This window comes from Pelodiscus sinensis, chromosome 17, assembly GCF_049634645.1.
Source record: "Pelodiscus sinensis isolate JC-2024 chromosome 17, ASM4963464v1, whole genome shotgun sequence".
NCBI classification, from domain to species: Eukaryota; Metazoa; Chordata; order Testudines; family Trionychidae; genus Pelodiscus; species Pelodiscus sinensis.
The window spans coordinates 21,296,736-21,316,458 of NC_134727.1; the positions used below are offsets into that span (position 1 = coordinate 21,296,736).

The 19,723-nt window shown below is 41.6% G+C and overlaps 1 protein-coding gene across 6 annotated transcripts in view; it reads right to left on the minus strand.

Annotated features, from left to right (window-relative positions):
- The window catches only part of TCERG1 (transcription elongation regulator 1), a 57,900-nt gene that overhangs the window by 15,088 nt on the left and 23,089 nt on the right, over positions 1–19,723 (minus strand). For all 6 annotated transcript variants that reach the window (XM_075900298.1, XM_075900296.1, XM_075900295.1 and 3 more), the window contains 7 exons: positions 19,603–19,691; positions 9,860–10,020; positions 8,136–8,202; positions 5,387–5,522; positions 4,074–4,163; positions 2,808–2,926; positions 503–653 (listed from right to left, as the gene is read on the minus strand). In XM_075900298.1, the coding sequence (XP_075756413.1) occupies positions 503–653; positions 2,808–2,926; positions 4,074–4,163; positions 5,387–5,522; positions 8,136–8,202; positions 9,860–10,020; positions 19,603–19,691 (813 nt within the window). The remainder of the gene's footprint in view (positions 1–502; positions 654–2,807; positions 2,927–4,073; positions 4,164–5,386; positions 5,523–8,135; positions 8,203–9,859; positions 10,021–19,602; positions 19,692–19,723) is intronic.

The following is a 19,723-nucleotide window of genomic DNA, read 5'->3' on the forward strand; positions in this document are numbered from 1 at the left end:
GGTGTGTTTACCGAAAGATTAGAAAGTCACTAAAGTGCTACCTTTTAGGTGGAAAAAGGAGATAAAGCAGCTTTTTGAAATTTAAATGGAGTAGTCTACAAAGAATTCTGAATTGAAATCTTATTGCCACCACTGAGAGAAGAGGAAGGTAATGGCCAGTTCTGGATTTTCTAGACAAAGAGGATAAGCATCCTCTTCATCCTCCTGGATGCCACCTTTTTAAAAAAGACATATCATTCCATTAGAATAGCATGATGTGACGTGGGTTTTTTTAAGATAATGGATTATCAATGTATTTATATTGTCTAGAAGTGGATATACCTGCAAAATTAATAAGATTAATTTAAAAGGCCGAAAACTGTCATCAAATATTTGTATTTTAAAAGCTTTAAGACTGGAGAACAAATCTTTCAGTGAAAGAACACTGGAACCCAACTACTGACTTTGCCCCATCCTGTTCAAGCTCCCACCATTCACACCACTGGAACTCAAACCACCTTACCTTCTCACCTCTGGTCTTCGAATCTTCTTTCTCCTTCTTTCTTGCCGCTGTGATAAACTCGTTAAACAAGGCCTCTCGATCTTTCATCTTTTCAATTGCCTTGAATCTCGAGTCTTTAGCATGCTTGGCTGCAAATTCACTAAAAGTAGCTCTGTAACAAAATGGTAAGTGAACTGATTTGTTCGAGCTATCTTTGTTGTGAAGTAGGTTCAGCAGAATACTTCTTCTCTTCTGCTAGATCATGTGACAAAATATAATTTAAAAAAATCCCTCCGTTCTCACTATGCAGATAACTGATCAATAAACTACAGAGAGAAGTTAGGGTTAAGTGGACACAAAGAATAATACTGTTCAAGACTTGTACTTAAATTATCTGTGCAAATGTGCAGGTTTAGGAAAAAAGATTTTACAATGCAACCAAAGAAAATAAATTTACTTAATGCAGTTTTCTAAAAAACCTTAACTTTTTGTAGCTTAGTAATGCAGTCCAATCTATCCAGATATTACATGGCTGCACAATCTAAAATTTGTATGCACTCATTTATATGCAGTCAAATTGCGCTAAAAGTGACACTGGAAAATTCGACATTTGATATTTGTCAATGTAGAACACTGGATAAATTAATTTTCCTGCAGTGAACATTGTATAGCTTAACTTTATGACACAAGGAGTTGGGATATTTTTAACACTACGAGCAGGTGCAGTAGTGCAGGGCTTTCCACACCCTTTATCCCTATAGCATATTCTTTACAATTCTCTCACCTCCAGGGCCAGATTCCAATCTCAGATGTGCAGTAGGTATAGTACTGCCACTTACCTCGAAAAAAAACACTACTGTGCTTTTTCCAAGATCTGATGCAAATCTGGCCCCAAGAATACGTGAGACATTTATAATCATACGAATGTGTTCATCACAGCATGGAAATAATTAGACTTGGAAAATCCCGCCTACCGTTGCTGTAGGGTAAATTAAAACAAGAAGAAAATTTGGTAGCTTGTTCAAAAAGATTAGAAAGTGAATGTACAGCTATACTGAAGAACACGAGCTGTATAAAAAGAGTAGAATACAAACTTGAGTATGTTAGACTGGGATAGATGATTTTTTAAGTAGTTGACACCTATGGAAGTGCAGCAATGCCTTCAACAAACAACTGACACTAGAAGATGAAGAACAGGGTAAAACAAAACATGAAGTTCCTTATCTGGAGACTATATTCTTCTCTCCCATTTTTTTTTCTGTGCTAAAACACTGTTTGTCTTGTTATACATAAACACTTGCAGAGATAACAATTTTACTTTTTCTTGGGTTGCAAAGTACTAAAGTCAATAATTCTGAAGGATATATTTAGCACACCCGTTAATGTATTTTAAATATTCAAAATCTCTCAGCTACCAAAACATATAATTTTCTGACAAATTCCATTACTGGATGACTAAAAACACTGCAGATTGAGGATTGTTTTTATAAACGTGAAGTCAATTACACTGGCTATCCTAAAGTCTGCACATGGTGGCTTTCAGCTCATGAAGTTGAAGTGAATCAAATGAACTGCTGTTTAACATAAAATAATTCCTGTATGATCTAGGTTACACGTGGCACTGAAATACAACTAACATAAAATATAATGCTTATAAGCTATTAAGTGATATAAGGATGGTGGTTATGATTTGTTTGGGCGAGAACAATGAACATGAACAATTCAGGAATCTTGGCACTATAATTTAAAATATCTAGTATCCATGCTAAAAACACTACAACACTTACTGTGATAGATAAGTCTGCATGACATAGATTCATTATAATTTTTACACTCCAAGGTTAATATTTTCTGTATTGTGTACATCTACAAATCCACAAATATATGATACACACTTTTCACTGAAAGTTAAAAAAAAAAAAAACGAAACACATACACCGTGATGTTTAGTTACAAGGAACATTTTTCACAAGCCAGTAGGATCTGTAAAAGCTACAAGAACTGCATGAGAACACTCAGTGGAAAAAATAATCCTTTTCTTACCATCCAGCCATGTACTGGGGATTTCTTCATATTCTGAGCCAGTGACGTACAATATATAAAACACCACAAGCCCTCAAATTCCAGCAATCTGTTGTTTAGGGGCCCCATAATCATGCAGAGGAACATATAACATTTCAACAAATTTTTTCTAGAGTCCTTTCTCCCTTCTTTTACAGTTTTGAAAGAGGAAGGAGCAAATGGGCGTTAAATTACCTACTGAAAAATAAAATGCATTTTAACCTAGTAAAAGCTTTCACATGTTAATGTGAAATAAGCCACCTACCTTGGATTAAACTTTGCCTCTTCCATCATTTTCTTGAAATCCTCTTTAGCCTGCATTATTTTGTTTTTCTTTTCCTTCCGTTCTTCTTCTGCTCTGGTCTTCACATACTGGTCAAATACCTAGAAAAATACCAACCAGCATAAGGTGTAAACATTTGGAATATTATTCCCTGTGAAGGAAACACTTTCTGGGGGAAAGGAGAGCGAAGGCAAAGAAAACTTCATGTGTTTCAACTTTCCATTTCCCTAAATAGTCTGTGGAAGATATGTTGACTTTGACCCAGCAAACCTGCAGATCAGACCTCAAATAATGGAGAACTCTCACACTCATGGATGGCCTCTTCATTACTCTTCAGAACCAGATTGCAGGACAGTTTTTAAGGAAGCCATTTTACCATACCTTTCCAGGCTTTGCTAGTAGATGTAACCTGGCAGTACTCAATATCCAAAATAATTTCCCTCCCAAAAAAAATTACACACACACATCCCATTATGTTTCGAAGGAATTAGTTATCCATACTTGTATAATACCTCTTTACAAGAAAACAGAACTTCTCCCCCCCCCCCCAACTGCACATTTTATGTTAGCACACGCATCTTACATAATCCTTTACCCTAAGGGATTAATTACCATTATAATAGACTATCCATTTATGCAATACTCACATATTTGCATAGTAACGGTAATTCAGAGTTTGAAAAACCTTCTGTAACACACTCTGAATCTATTCTCAATGCATGTAGAAAATGTAGTGTATTAACATTTTCCACCATAATTTAGAGGATTAGAGGTTTAGAGGATTTAAACATACTAACACAAAAATAAAGTTGAAACATTTCAGGTAATATGTTAAAAAGGGGACTTATTCCTCTCCTAAGCTTTTTCAATTTTTTTCACTTTTCTTTCTTTACCTGGGGGAAAAAGATTCTGAGACTGAGTCTCTCTTATAGTAAAGCATATGACTGAATTTTCCATTATTTATTTTTTCATATTTTTGTGTGGCAAAGATGCTCTGTACAGCATCTGATTTTTGACAGTCTCCTGGGCATATATAACTTCTATTGCATTAAGAAATGAATCCTAACACCAGAGAAAATAACAGTTCCTGCTCTAGTTGAGAATCAAACATGACCTTAAAGATATCTGCCACATAGGTCCCCAAAGGGGAGGTTTTAAAGAACTATACTTTCAAAGATTATTTGAATGCCTATAAGAGGGAGGGGTGGGTGGGTGTGGGTGTGTGTGTGACACAACCTTCTCTATTACCTGTTTTCTTTCTTTGGGATTAAGAAGCAAGTACCGAGGATCGAAAACTATCTTGTGCAGCTCCTTCTCCCAGGTTGAAAAAGCAGAAACCTTTAAAAAAGTAAAAAATAGACCACATTTTGCTTGGTAATTAAGTTCCCCCAAAGATACAAAGGTTGTGTATTTTGCTTGAAATCTACAGGACATCTGTTAAAAAGAAGACATAACCGAAATCCATCCTGAAGTTTTCATCACTAATAGATGACAAGCAGTGGGAGGTTAGCATGGCAAATTTTCACACTAATTGGCTCTGAAAACTTCTACATAATTACACAGAAGTAACACACATCTAATTACTCATTAAAATAACCACTACTGTGTGGCATTTAAAAACCACTACATCAGAAGAGAACCTTCAAGCTCTACATTTTGATTTCCCATGACTGCTCTGTTTCTTTGCTAAATGTTCTGAGTTTTTAAATTAAGTTTCTCATACACAAATGTATCTTTCTACTGAAACTAATTCCATCTGTAAGCTGATCTCAACTGAATAAGCCATAAAACGCCACTGCCTTAGCAAAACAAAAGATATATAGGCATCACTTCAAACCTGGAACCTCTTCTTATTTTGTGCATATAAGCATTGGTACCATTCTAGGAAGTCAAAGCCTCTATAAAAGCCAGTCAGTATTATACAAGCCTCAAATTTAATTTAATTTAAAAGTAAATGGCTAGTATACTACGTAAGCAGAATAGCTTAAAGAAAGATGAAGCAAATTTTTTCTCCTTTCATGTTTTGATTATGGGAAGACTTAAAGAACAAAGAAGAATGAGGGGCTCAACTCTCACTGATTTTAAGTAGTTACATGGTGCCTGACATCTGCGCTTCTGAAAAATCTCCACCTACCTACCTTTGTTTTGACGTGTCAATATACTACATACTTTTTAAAACAGAAATCTTTGGGACAAGGATATATCCTTTCTTCTTCCTCTATCTCAGCAACCTTCTGCTGAAATTTAAAAACTAATATTGAAAAATATACAACAAAATCTTGCTAATTCATGCCAACTGTGGCTTAAAGAATTAGGAGGTACGAAAGGAAAAGATAATACATCACGGAATATTTGTTCATTTATTCTGACAACTTAGTTCAGTTTTAATTATGTAGGATCACTGTGCTGATCTTAGTAATCACACCCTTTTTTCATGTTCAATCTTTCCTCAGAAGTGGGATCAAATTGCTTTGCATGTATGAGAATTATTAGGCTTGAAAATGAGTAAAACAAGAATTAAGAAGGTTCTACTTTATTGCCAAAAGGATAGTTCCTCTGACCCCTCTCTCTAGCAGCATATCCTTGAACTGTTTCATTCGAGCCTCCAGAGGGACGATGGCCCTCTCACGTGCAGCTTTAATTTCAGCTTCCATGGCAGCCTCCTTGTCTGAATCAATGTCTTTGTTGTCATCTTTCCTATAAAAATGAAACAAAGTATACTCTTAGAAGCAATATGTTAACCTTGCAGTTAAGAAATCTAACCGAATCACAAGTAGAACAAAAATTTTAGATCATTCCAGCAATACGGACTTGACAAATGTCTTGCAATGGTTTGTACAAAGACTGACACAGAGTGAAGAAATCTAATTAAAGAATTCAGATTTTATGTACTATCAAGGAAATCACAAAACAAAATACAAAGCCACTAAAAAGAAAAGTAGTTTTATAGTGAAAAGTTAAATGCCTCTTCTGTTTTATACTTCATTTTCATTCTACCTCTCTGTTCAAATACCACACTCTGTTTATTGAAATAAAAGGATATGACTGAGCAAGTTAAACTCAATTTGATCTGCATTATAAATGGGATGAACAGTCAAAAAAACCCAAATAATCAATTTTGTTAAAACATTTTTTTAAATACCCTGCTCCCCTATGAATATTTACTGAGACATTCTTGGTTCTCAGAAGTATTATTCTATACTCTCAATGTTATAAGCAGGGTCTAATTCATGATTACATCAAATGAAACAAAATACCAAGATGGAAATAGTTATATTTAGAGCCCTGCAAATCTGTGGATATCCACTTGATGTCTGCTGGTATCCGCACCCATGGATGTGGATATCTGCTGCTCATTTTTGGGGATATGGATACAAATTTTGCATCTAGAACGCTGCAAATTTGCAGATATCTGCATCTGTGGAGATCTGCTGCTCATTTTTGCAGATGCATATGAGGATACAAATTTTGCATCTGCACAGAGCTTCTAGACATTTATAATAAAGTGTATATATAGAGCTAAGAGCAAAAACATTTGCACTTATCTTCTGTAAATCAAACAGAGTAAAATCAGTCACTCCTGATGTCATATCACAGTCAAAACAGAGTTTCAAAAATCCATACCTCTGTCTTTTTTTGGGCAACTAAAAACATGTACAGAGTGAACACAAGCTGGGCAAATAAGTGGCATATGCTAATGACACAGAACTGTATAATGTAAAGACAGCTCAAAATGCTCCTGAGGGAGATCTGGCTATCACTGATAGCTTCTATCAGAAATACACATTTATTATTTATGACTTCCACAGAAGATGGAATTTTCTCTCAACATGAATTCTATTCAGCTCTAAATCCCTCAAACTAAGTAACATTAGCAAGAAAGGTAGCAGAAATCTAAAGTAATCCTGTCCAGTTACACCCAGGAAATCCCATTGCTTTCAACAGGGTTTCACAAGTGCTCCTGAGACTAGAAGTCTTCTATTCCTAGAATGAATAGATTTACCCGATGTGGCTTCGGCCCTTAACAATTAATTTTCTTCTTCATTTAAATCATTGCTCTGTGGTAGGGATGAGGGGTTCAGTATTCAGTCTTCCCTGAGTCTGAGAAGACTACCCCAGCCATATCTTACTACAGCACCTTTGGGCCAAACGAGACATGCCTCTCCATGGCTGCTGCAGCTCCAGAGGACACAGCTGAGGGAGAAGTGCATGTCTCTTCGGCTGGGGCAGGTCCTGGTTTGTCTACCCCCTACACTCTCCTGCCAGGTTGAGGGATGGAACAAACTATTCACTTTTCCCTTGCTCTCAGACAAAGGGAAACATCCAACAACGTTCCTATACGAATCGGGGGGAGAGAACATTGCAGCCCGCCCACCCTCCCTAAAGGGTGCATGGGGGCGGGGTGGCTGGCTCAAGGGTGGGGCAGTTCCAGACAAGGAGCCCTTTCACCTTCCTGGTGATTTCTGTATGGTTTTATGCATCCCCATACACATTGGAGGAGGAGGCTGAGGGAGATGGAACTTCAGTTCCACCCCCTCAAACCACTGCTTTAAGTTTTGATAAGAGGAAGTTGCATATAAAATTTGGTGGTAATAGCTCTTACCAGCTAGTTCTTTTTATGCATCCTTGTACGAAAAAGGGGGGTGGGAGCTTCAGCCCTGCCTCCTCTCCCCACTCCCAATCAAACCCTTACCTTGCTTTAAGTTATAAGAAGAAGAAGTTGTATACCAAATTTGGTGGCCCTAGCCCTTACTATTTAGGAGTTCTTGAACAGACAGAGAGACATGCTCGCCTGCAGTCAAACTCACGCTCTCAATTATATGGTAGTTAACCCCATTTGAGGCTACGTCTAGGGCTGCAGGCTCATAAGAAGCTTTTCTAGAAGAGATCTTCTGAAAAAACTTCTGAAAGACAGTGTCCATACTGGCCAAACGCTTTGAAAAAGCAATCTGCTTTTTCGAAAGATCGCATCCATTCAGTGTGGACGCTATCTCACATTTAAGCTGTGATTACTAAGGAACGAAGTGGCCACCAGGGCACTTGTGCTTTTTCCTCTCTCCTCTTCTTTCGAAAGAATTCCCTCTTCCCCGTCCAAGCACGCCTTTTTCTGAAAGAGCTCTTTCGGAAAAAGGCTCTTCCTCGTAAAAAGATGTTTACCATTGTCGGAAAAACCCCTCTGTTCTTTCGATTTTTTTGAAAGAACGTCATTGCAGTGTGGACGTAAGTGAAGTTTTTTTTTGGAAAAACAGCAATTTTTTCCCAAAAAAACCTCTAATATAGACATACCCCAAGAGTTTAAGATTAACTTACTTCCTCTTCTTTGTTTTAATAGGCTCATCATCATTTGTTTCTTCTGCTGATTCATGATCTTCTTTAACTATAAGGTAAATTTCATTAAGAGTCTTCTAGATGAAGCAAATAAAAAATTCACAATTTATGCCTGAAGCCTCTTGCATATCATACAAAGCTGCCTGATCACAATTTTAACCATTATTTTGAAGAAAATTATATGCCATTCTTCATTCAGTTCTAGAGAAATATCAGAGCTTAGTGACAAAAATTACCATGGCAATATGTTTAATTCTCCACCTTTTGTCCCTATAAATCAGATGGTTGGCACTTGCTAAAACAGCCCTATTTTGTAGTATTAGCCAGAAAACAATTTTCTTCCATATTTGTTTTTCATTCCTTCATTCAATTCTAATGAAATCTGATCACTTATTACATTTTAAATTTCCTTCCATACCAATATTTAAGAACTAACTCTATTTTCATTTGTATTTTACACACTTTTTTGCCTAAGTTTGGTCTAGCAAGCAGATCATAGCACAGAATACACAAAATCAAAATACTTAACTCATTCATTTCAGTAAAAATAAGTAATTCCTAAACCCAGCTGGAAGCCTAGGGGATTTAGGCTTAGGTGCACCCCTTTCCCTCCTCCTACAGATCCAACTGCAGGACTGAGATTCAATTCAATACAAGTTAGAAAAAACCCTATGTCAGTGATTTTCAAACAGAGTCACAACTCCACTTCACCAGGGTCACCAGAACACAAAACGAGACCTCCCCAAGTGGTGATGGAACCCCAAGCCCTCAGTCTGGCTGAAACTCTGAGCCCCATATTCGAAGAGTGGCTGAAGGGAGTCAGAATTTCAAATCCAAATGGGGTCACAGGCACAAAAAGTTTGAAAAACACTGCACTGCATGATTTGTGGTCAGTTTTGTATTTTAAAGGAATTAAACATCTATTTCACATTTCCAAAAAAAACTGAGGCTAAACTACGCCTTCGTAAATTCTCTATGGAGCCCATTTAGAGCTTCTAATGGCAAGATAATATTCTGCACTATTTTGTCTTTAAAATTAAATCATCTCCCTTATACCTCTCCACCCAAGTATAGCCTTTCCATCCTAAATGTTCAATTCTGACATTCTTGGATGATTTATTTGAAATTATGCTCCAAATACTCTTACTTCAGCAGATTTTTAATTAAAACAGTGCAGCCCAACCTCCAGAAATAAACACAATTTCTTGTCACTGCAGAATTTTAGTTCAGGCAACATTTCATTTAATTCCCTTCTTTCAATGCTCTGGTATTTTACTCTTTTAACTTTGAGATTAAATCTTTGATTTCTCTGGTCTTGAAAAATCTATTCCTGTTTCCTATAGTTTTTTAAATTATTTCTAACTTTGTCTCAATAAATCATGGCTGTTCCCATTAATCTGTTTTCAGACTTTTCTCAAGACAAACATTTTTCCTGTAGTTAACATCTCCTTTGTTCTCTTGGACCTTTTTGTCTAAGCACTTTATATAACTGCACTTTACTATCGCAATCAGCATCTTAACTTAATCATAAATTTTCATAAGTACACTTCATTTCAATATCTGCATGTAGTTCTATCACTTTTTTATACTCATTTTGAAAATAAGTACAAAATGGAGCTTGTGTGAAAAGCTGTTCATTGTCTCTCTATTAATCCTATGAAGGAGGAGATGGGGAGAATGGGAACTGGTGATGATTTTCCTCTTACTTAGTTTCTTTCCATCTTCCATTCCTTTTTTGTGGGGTGGTTCCTGAATAATTTTGTCCACATCAGCTCTGCCAATTAGGTCTTCTGGTCGGTCCCACATAGAGAGACGAGTGGTTGGATTGTAGAAGAACACACGCTCATCACCAGTCCATACAACACACCTAAGCATTTTTGAACAAAGAATGCACATGCAACAACTTTAGTGTTAGCTACATTCATTTTATATGCTGCTTTATATCACCCCTGAGACCAGAAAAAGACAAAGCTTTCTAACATTGCCCTACAAAGAATTTAGATTTCTAATCTAGTTTCATCTATTCACTATCCACTTTATAGAAACCGATGAAAACACACAGATGATAAATGAATGATACTGCATTTCAATAGGGTTTAAAAAGTCCCACACATTCACCAATCACCAGTACAGAACTTTCTCTGGCAATTGGCCTAAAACTTAATTTCTGCACAATGTAAGTTTCTGTTAAAAAAAAAAAAATCGCACTGCATAATGTTGCAAAGTTAATCTTCCAAATGAGAAACAACACAGTATCATCCTATTCACTGAGCAACTGGAACTATGATTCTGCATTTGATACTACTGCTTTCTTAACCAAGAGAAAAAAAAAATCAGAAGTGCAGCAGGGGGACCCGGTGTGAGCCGGGACAGCTGATTCCCGGCTCACACTGGGACACTGGGTCCCCCCATTGCGCACCAGCCTTCTAAATGTATTAAAGGCTGGCAGGCTTCCCTGGCTCCCCCACTTACCGAATAAGCAACTAGTCAATGGAAAATCCATCAACTAATCGATTAAATGAAAATTAACATCCCTACACCAAACGTTTAAAAGTCTAGCCTGAACTACATCTCCATTTAGGAAATAATGTGCCTCTGGTCTAGCTCCCATTTATGTGATTGAGTTTTTGTTCTGGTGAGCTCACCTGCTATTATATTACAGAATACCAGAATGTAGGTCACAGTCAGGTCTAGGTTATATTTAACACATAACTAGTGTTCCCTGTAAGCAGAGCAATTGGGCGGCCACCCTGAAATTCAGGTGCTACCCTGCTGGTTAGCAAATCACCCCAAGCCAGTAGCATGTGTTTTTATTGGTGGTGCATAACTGCACATGCCTCAGTGCACATAATTTTGGTTATTCTGCCCATGGATTGAAAAAATTAAAGGGAACACTGCACATAATTACCAGATATTGCTATTTTCCCTGAAGAGAACTGAAGTACTGGTTTTCCCTGGTAGTTTACATATTAGGCTTCAAAGATCAAAAACCCTATTTTATCAACATGTTTATCAAAAGACACAAAAAAAATCCAATGCCACTCTAGAAAAGTAATAGGTCTAGTAGTCTGAATCAGATATTACCTACCTTGATAAAAAGTCATCAGATGGGAAAATACAATCCTAACAAGGTTGTCTGAAGTTTACAGACCTTGTTTTGAAGTGAAAACTGTAGCTCTGCTATGTTAGTAATTACAAAGCTAGCCTTAGAGAGAGACTTGGCTTTAATTCTTCTGAGACAGGGGTGGGCAATAATTTTTGAGGGGGGGGAGGGCTACTTGAAGATTTTGGTAAGCGGTCAAGGGCCACACTTTTCTATAGATGGTATGCGAGGTCTGGGACGGAGAAGGGAGCTTGGGGCAGGGGGACTGCGGTGCAGGAGAAAGATGGGGTCTGAGAGGGAGTTTGGGTGAAGGAGGGGGTTGTAACCTGGGGCAGGTGATTGGGGTACAGGGTCTGGGAGGGGATATGGATACAGGAAAGGATTCTGGCCAGAGGGGAAGGATGTAGGAACAGGTGCAGTGTTTGGGAAGGTGTTGAGTGTGGGAGGGGTTGGGGTGCCATAGGCAGACTATAGTCAGGAAGTGCTTACATAAGCAGCTCCCAGCCAGCAGCACTCTTAAACATGTTTCCTGGCCTGCCAGGAGCCCCCTGCTGGCTGTTCCCTGTGCCCCTCTGTGGTGGGCACAATGACAGCTGAGAAATTGTGCTGCGCTGCCCCTTGTCCAGCAAAATCTCTCAGCTCATATATTGGTTTTCAACTAATCCGAGCTAAGAAATTTTGCTGGAGGCGGGGACAGCGCAGAGAGCCAGAGGGAGCAGCTAGCTGCTTTGAACAACACTGCTCCATGCAGCAGGGGTGAACCTGATTAAAAGGCTTGCCTGCCCCAGTTCTAAGAACTAGGTATTAAAGAGACATCAATGGTTAAACTGGAACTGCAAAGGAATTACATCCTTATTAGGCTCCTTTATTTAGACACAAGGAATGGCTACTACAGGCAGTCCCCGGGTTACGTACAAGATAGGGACTGTAGGTTTGTTCTTAAGTTGAATCTGTATGTAAGTCGGAACTGGCGTCCAGATTCAGCCGCTGCTGAAACTGACCGCCAGTTCTGACTTACATACAGAATCAACTTAAGAACCCCAGGCGTCCCCAAGTCAGCTGCTGCTGAAACTGATCAGCAGCTGATTCCAGGAAGCCCGGGGCAGAGCAACTCTGCCTCGGGCTTCCTGTAGTCAGCGCTGGTCAGTTTCAGCAGAAGCTGACTTGGGGACGCCTGGGGCAGAGCAGCTGGGGTGCTGCTGGGTTGCTCCAGTAGCGCCGCTCCTCGGTGCTACTGGACCAACCCAGCAGCACCCCATCTGCTCTGCCCCAGGGTCCAAAACAAAAGCCTGGTCTGCTGGGGGGGGCACACTAGCTGTGCCCCCCCCCCCCCAGCAGACCAGGGACACGGGGAGCAGAGCTGCAGCGGCAGAGGGGTGCCGCGCCTCTGAGGCTTTGCTCTGGCAAAGTCTCAGAGGCGCGGGACCCCGCCGCGGCTGCAGCTTCAGTCCCGGTGCCTGTGGTCTGCTGGGGATGGTCCCCAGCAGACCACAGGCACCTGGACTGAAGCGGCAGCAGCGGCGGTTCCCCGCGCTTCTGAGGCTTTGCTCTGGCAAAGCCTCAGAAGCGCGGGAACCCGCCCGGTGCCCCTGGTCTGCTGGAGACGGTCTCCAGCAGACCAGGGGCACCGGAGCAGCTTACGAACGGGGCTTTCTTGCCCCAGAGCTCGCAGGTAGCAATCCACCACCTCGACCTCCGGGGCGAGAAAGCCCCGTTTGTAAGTGCGGATCCGACGTAAGTCGGATCCGCGTAAGTCGGGGACTGCCTGTATAGTAACTGCGGATACTCAAGAGGTTATCTAGAGGGATTTTACTTTGGATACACATGCACCCCATGCTCATGAAATCAGATTCTTTTGCCAGCATTGTCCTTTAGGGCCACACCCTACCTCTAGATCAGTGATTCCCAACCTTTCCCCCATGGAGGAACCTCTAAAATAATTTTTCATATCCCAAGTAACCTCTACCTATGAAAACGTTTGCTTGGCCAGAAAAAGTTGACAGCGGGGAGTGCAATTCAATTACTGCTAAATTTTTTTTTGTAAAGAGCTGTTTTTTATATATGTCAGCTTACATTGTAAGAAAAAAAAATCGGAGCATTTTTCCTGTCACTCTTTCTCTTCTTCTCCTCCTCCTACCTCACTCTCTCTTCTCCTCCTCCTCCTGTCTCACTCTCTCTTTCTCTTCTCCTCCCCTTTCACTCCCTGCCTTTCACTCACAGAGCCCGAATGCCTGCTTGCTCCCGTGTGGCAGCCTGGCTGAGCTGTGCAGAAGTTCCCGCTTCTTGCGCTGCTTGCTCCCGTGCAGCAGCCTACCTGAGCGGCGCAGAAGTTCCCGCCCTCTTGCACCACTTGCTCCCACGCAGCGGCCCGGCTTTAGCAGCACAGAAGTCAACCGAGCGCCAGGGTGTGAGGCGAAGGGCGTGACAGACACTCCAGGCCCCACCCAGCGTTATTTATTCCACAATTTCTCATGGAACCCCTGATGATTTCTCATGGAACCTTGGTTGGGAAACACTGCTCTAGATGGACTCACATCCCCATTCTTGAGGACATAAAGAGCGTAGCAGGCTCAACCAACCCCAAGTTCCTTTGCCAATACAGAATATGAGCAGAATAGTTCTCTGTAGTAACTGGGTGAGGATCATGGAATCCATGTGATTCTCAAAGAATCACAGTTCCACTTCTGGTGACTAATTGGCAGTTGCCTGTTTACTTGGAGGTACGTACTAAGAGTCCTACTTAAAGAATGATTGCAGACAGCCCTCCCAAAATGGACATCATTTTGGAACTGTCTACCAAAGAAAAGTGTATTGTAAATGGATGGACTGAGTTCCACATGGCTGCCCTATACATTTCAGAAATAGATACATTCTGCAAACAGGCAGCAAAGGTTGCCTGAGCTCTAATGCAATGAACTTCCATGTGATTAGACAGATGGCACTTGGCTAGTCTGTAAAAGATTCTTAAATGCTGGAGACCCATTTTGATAATCTCTAAGTATATTGCCTGGCCCTTAAATCTTTCAGTAAAGTCACAAACAATATAGGTGTGTTCCTAAATGTTTCTGTCTTGGTAAGGTAAAAGAACAATGACCTTTTTATATCAAAAACACCAAATTTTGCATCCCCTGTAGTTGATGAGGTGTGGGAGAGAAAATTGGGAGAATACACTGGTTCATAAGTGTCAGTAATAAGGTCTACCAAAAAGGCAGGCTTCACAGACAGCTGATACAGGAAGCAGGTTACATTGGCTCACATGGGGGACTCATCAACACTGTTTAATACAGGTTGAATCTCTCTAGTCTGGCACTCTCTAGTCCAGCAACAGCCATGGTCTGGTATGATTTTAGTTAGCCAGATGTCCACTTATTATGGATGCAGCCAAGTTTCCTGCAGTCCTATACAGTTTGTTTACAGCCACCAGCCTTGTCTCTCTGTTCAATGCTGTTATTGAACTCTAATTTACCCCTAAAATGTCTTCTAAGAGCCCAGTAAGCAGTGGAAGAGTTGGTAATGCTGCTAGACAATATTGACCTCCCATGGTTCTGCAAATTCTCTGGTTCAGCATCAGTCAGGTCCCACGGGTAGTGGACTAGAGAGGTTTTTTTGTTTTTGTTTTTTTTAAACTTTAGAACTATAAGGGACCTTGAGAGGTCATCAAGTCCAGTCCTCTGCCCTCACGGCAGGACCAAGTACTATCCCTGACAGACTTACCCCAAATCCCTAAAATGGCATCCTCAAGGATTGAACTCACAACCCTGGGTTTAAAAGGCCAATACTCAAACCACTGAGCTATCCCTCCCCCTTTCAATTTGTATAACACTTAGGTCTTCCAAAATGTGGAAAAACATGGATATAGGGATGCGAATGACTAGTCGACTAGTCACTTCCCCCCTTCCTGTGTCTATCAGAAAGAGGCAGCAAGGAAGAGGAGAAAGTAGGAGATGCTTCAAAGCGGCAGCACCATGGGAAGCACAGGTTGAACACCCTAGAGCTGTTGCTACACTTCAACTGCAGAAGTGCCCTTATCGACTAATCGAATAGTCGATGCAAATTGCATCGACTATCCGATTAGCCAATTAATTGAAATTTTACATCCTTACATGAGTAAGGCCCTTAAGAATTCTAGCCACTTTAGGGTGCAAATAGAGGGACTCTCTAGACAGGAGGGTGATAAGCAGGTTCTGCTACTAGATTAACGTTTTATGGGACTACCTGAAAAAAGTGTCAAGACTTTTTCAGAGTTAGTAAATAGTCCAATTTTTCTGAAATGCGTGTTGTTGGAGACCTAACTGATGCTGATGCTGTGATTTCCAAATAGGAGATCTCTTCCATTTAGCTTGTAAGTCAATCTACTTTGGACCAGAAAGTTCTGAACTTCAGCTGAACTGCTCCTTTCAGTGGATGTCAGCAAGTCAGCACTAATTCCAGCAGGATGTCAAGAGTCTCAGCCACATGTTTCCTCTGGTCTTAGAATTCCTTAAATTTGTCTGCTGGACAAGGTGTAGATGACAAAACTGCTTGTGGAATCAACTGGTCCTTTACCTCTGCCTGTTGATCTTCCTCACTCTTAAGGGAAATGAATTTAACCCCTCAAACGGGGGCTAGAGGATGCTGTCTTGTGGAAATAGGAGTATACTCTTGGGCACCTTATTCCAGTACAGGCATGACCAATAATCAAATGATTACTACACTGGTGGACAAAGAGAACAATAATGAGGGCTGTTCCCGGTGGGTAGACATACACTGCAATTAGATACCAGCAGCTGGCCCATGCTAGCTAATTTGGGCTTATAAGTCTTGGGCTAAGAGTCTGTATATTTGCAGTATAGAGGTCAGTGAGGCTGCAGCCCAAACTCTGGGATCCTTCCAGCCAACAGCTTAGACAGATCCTCTCAGCTTTCTCTTCTGAAAAAGTAGTCTCTGAAGAAAGAGCTGCTGGTAGCTCTGATCCTATCTATGAAAAAAACTTAAAAATTAACAGTCTTGCAGCACCTTAGAGACTAACAAAATTTGTAGATTGTATCATGAGCTTTCATGGGCACATGAAGTGGATTGTGCCCACGAAAGCTCATGATACCATCTACAAATTTTGTTAGTCTCTAAGGGTGTGTCTAGACTACCTAGTTTTGTCGACAAAAGTGGACTTTTGTCGACAAAACAATACCAGCGTCTATACTACCGCGGAGTTCTGTCGACATAACGTCGACAGAACTCCGCGGTTTTGTCGACGCTGGTATACCTCGTTTTACGAGGCATAACACTTTCTGTCGACAGAACTCTGTCGACAGAAGGTGTTATTGCCTGTAACACTGCGTCCAGACTACGGAGTTCTGTCGACAAAGCGGCTTGCTTTGTCGACAGAACTCCATGTGTCTGGACGCAAATTGTCGACGGAAGTTTTGTCGACAGTATCTGTCGACAAAACTTCCGTCGACAAAACGCGGTAGTCTAGACGTACCCTAAGGTGCTGCAAGAGTACAGGCAGTCCCCGGGTTACGTACAAGATAGGGACTGTAGGTTTGTTCTTAAGTTGAATCTGTATGTAAGTCGGAACTGGCATCCAGATTCAGCCGCTGAATCTGGACACCAGTTCTGACTTACATACAGATTCAACTTAAGAACCCCAGGCGTCCCCAAGTCAGCTGCTGCTGAAACTGATCAGCAGCTGATTCCAGGAAGCCTGAGGCAGAGCAACTCTGCCTCGGGCTTCCTGTAGTCAGCCGCTGGTCAGTTTCAGCAGCGGCTAACTTGGGAACGCCTGGGGTAGAGCAGCTCGGGTGCTGCTGGGTTGGTCCAGTAGCGCGGCCGCTCCTCGGTGCTACTGGACCAACCCAGCAGCACCCCAGCTGCTCTGCCCCAGCTACTGCTGAAACTGATCAGCAGCGGCTGAATCAGGACTCCTGGGGCTGAGCAGCTGGGGTGCTGCTGGGTTGGTCCAGTAGCGCCAAGGAGCGGTGCTGCGGGACCAACCGGCAGCGCCCCACCTGCTCTACCACAGGCCCCGGGCTTTGCTCCACATCTCCCTGGTCTGCTGGGGGGGGCACTAGCTGCGTCCCCCCCCAACAGACCAGGGAGACGCTGAGCAAAGCTGCGAAGGACCCGGCCTGACCCGCGGGGCTTCCAGACCAGGGAGACGCTGAGCAAAGCGGCGCAGGACCCGGCCCAACCCGCGGCGCTTCCAGCTGATCTCCAGCAGACCAGGGAGATGGGGAGCAGCTTTTCTCGCCCCGGAGGAGGCGGGCGGCGGGACCAGGCATCCCGCCGCTCGAGTCCTCCGGGGCGAGAAAATCCCCGTTCGTAACTGCGGATCCGACATAAGTCGGATCCGCGTAACTCGGGGACTACCTGTATTTGTTAATTTTTTTCAGTTACAGACTACTATGGCTAACTCCTGCAACTTTATGAAAAAATTAATAAAAAATATAAAATATTGTTTTTGCAAGCCAACAATCAAACTAAAAGTTAACTATGTAACAACTACATCATTGTCTACACCAAAGCTATACATAAATATGACTTCTGCAAAGATTTGCTCTTGCTCACAGGAAATAAGGAGGAACTTGGACACACTTGGGCCTACTCTTCTCTTCATTTCCTTGAGATAGGGATGTAAACTATTTCCCAGTTAACTGATTACCTTGTAAGCCAGGGCTACTCAACACATGATCCGTAGGCCACATGCAGCCCGCAGCCTGTTTGTGTGAGGCGCGCAGTGCAGTTTGGGTTTACACGGGGCTCAACACGCAGCCCGCAGGTGGGATCCAAAACAAAAAAGTAGTCAATAAAATGGTCTTCTTTTGATATTCGTTTTAAGTAGTTAAATTCCTGGACTGCCATTGCTCATTAAAAGTGCTGTCATATGGGTGGAAATTGGGTAAATATTGCATTTTATTAATATCAGCAGAACTGATTTAAATGGGGCCTTAATCTTGGGTGTGGTCTTGCCTTAATCTTTGTATTTATGCCCATCAGTGTGAAAGAAGCTATTTGCATATATATGCAATCACACTTAAGTTGCGGCCCTCCACATGTGCTGCGAGTATCATTGTGGCCCCCGGGGCTTCCAAAACTGAGTAGCCCTGTGGTAAGCCTTTGGCTTACCAGAGAGGTAACCAGCTAACCTGGACAAGGCAGCAGGTGGTGCCGCAGCAGTCACAGCGACAGCAATGGCAGCCCCAGCCCTGCATCCTGGTTGGGTGGAACCCTGGCCCAGTCACACAGAGTGGCAGCTCCATCCCCGGATGCTGGAGCAGGCAGGACCCAGGCCAGGCAACCTCCTCCACAGGCTCACGGTTAACTGGTTAAACATTTTATTTAACTGGTGAACTGTTTAAACTTTTTTTACATCCCTACTTTGAACATATGGGGAGGGGGAGTGTGTGACTCCAAAAGACACTGATGGCCAAGAGAATCTGATCTCTCATGCACAGAGTGTGTATGCACCAATATTAGAATCCTGAGAACAACATAAGAATGGCCATACTGGGTCAGACCAAAGGTCCACCTACCCCAGTATCCTGTCTGCCGACAGCGGCCAATACCAGGTGCCCCAGAGGAGGTGGACCGAAGACAATGATCAAGCGATTTGTCTCCTGCCATCTATCTCCAGCCTTTGACAAACAGAGGCCAGGGCACTTGAAAAAGCAAATGTTACAAAAACTAAAAAAATCCCACCAAGTAGAGGTACAGAGGTTTTCCTGCCAGCTTTTCTAGTTTGTTTTTTATCCACTATATATTTTTTATCATATTAAGAAGCCTCTTTGGAACACTGTGTACAGACAGCCCCTGTCAGGTACCAATTTTTTTTCCAGTAGGTTCTCTAATTTATTATTTCATAGCATTTTTTCATATTAACAGACTGACCAGCAACAATTCCAAATGGAAGGGCTCCAATATGATTTACAACTATACATCCAAATATCAAATTTTCCTATTAGCACCACGCTCTATAGAGATTTGTCCTTCACAATTCTATTTTTTCTTCCAGAAGTTAGGCTTCACTTCCCTCAATTCCCAGACCTTGAAATAATACCATTAATATTTCCTTGATGTTTGAAATACATTTCATTTTAGGATTTCAAATTTGAAGACCCTTTTCCCTTCTAAGGCAGATCTATTGCTGGAACCATTTAACAGACAAGTAAAAGGCAAAGCAAATGATCTAAATGGCTCCAGAAAACAGAGTCCATAAAAGACCTAGGAAAGAATTCAGTAGTCCTAATTCCCAGTTTCTTGTTCCAACAATAGAGCAACTCTCCTCTCCATCAACACATTTCCTATAACATACTACAGGGAAAGGAATTGGAATACCAAAGGTGTGCGCACTGGAAATTAACTACATACCATGGAGTTCCAGGAATAGGCGTAGTGGCAACTGGTTTTGCTTTTTGAGCTGCTTTTTCTTCTTCAGTCATTTCTTCCTCTTTTGGCTCCTAGACAGGAAAAAAAAAGGATGTAAGAGTCA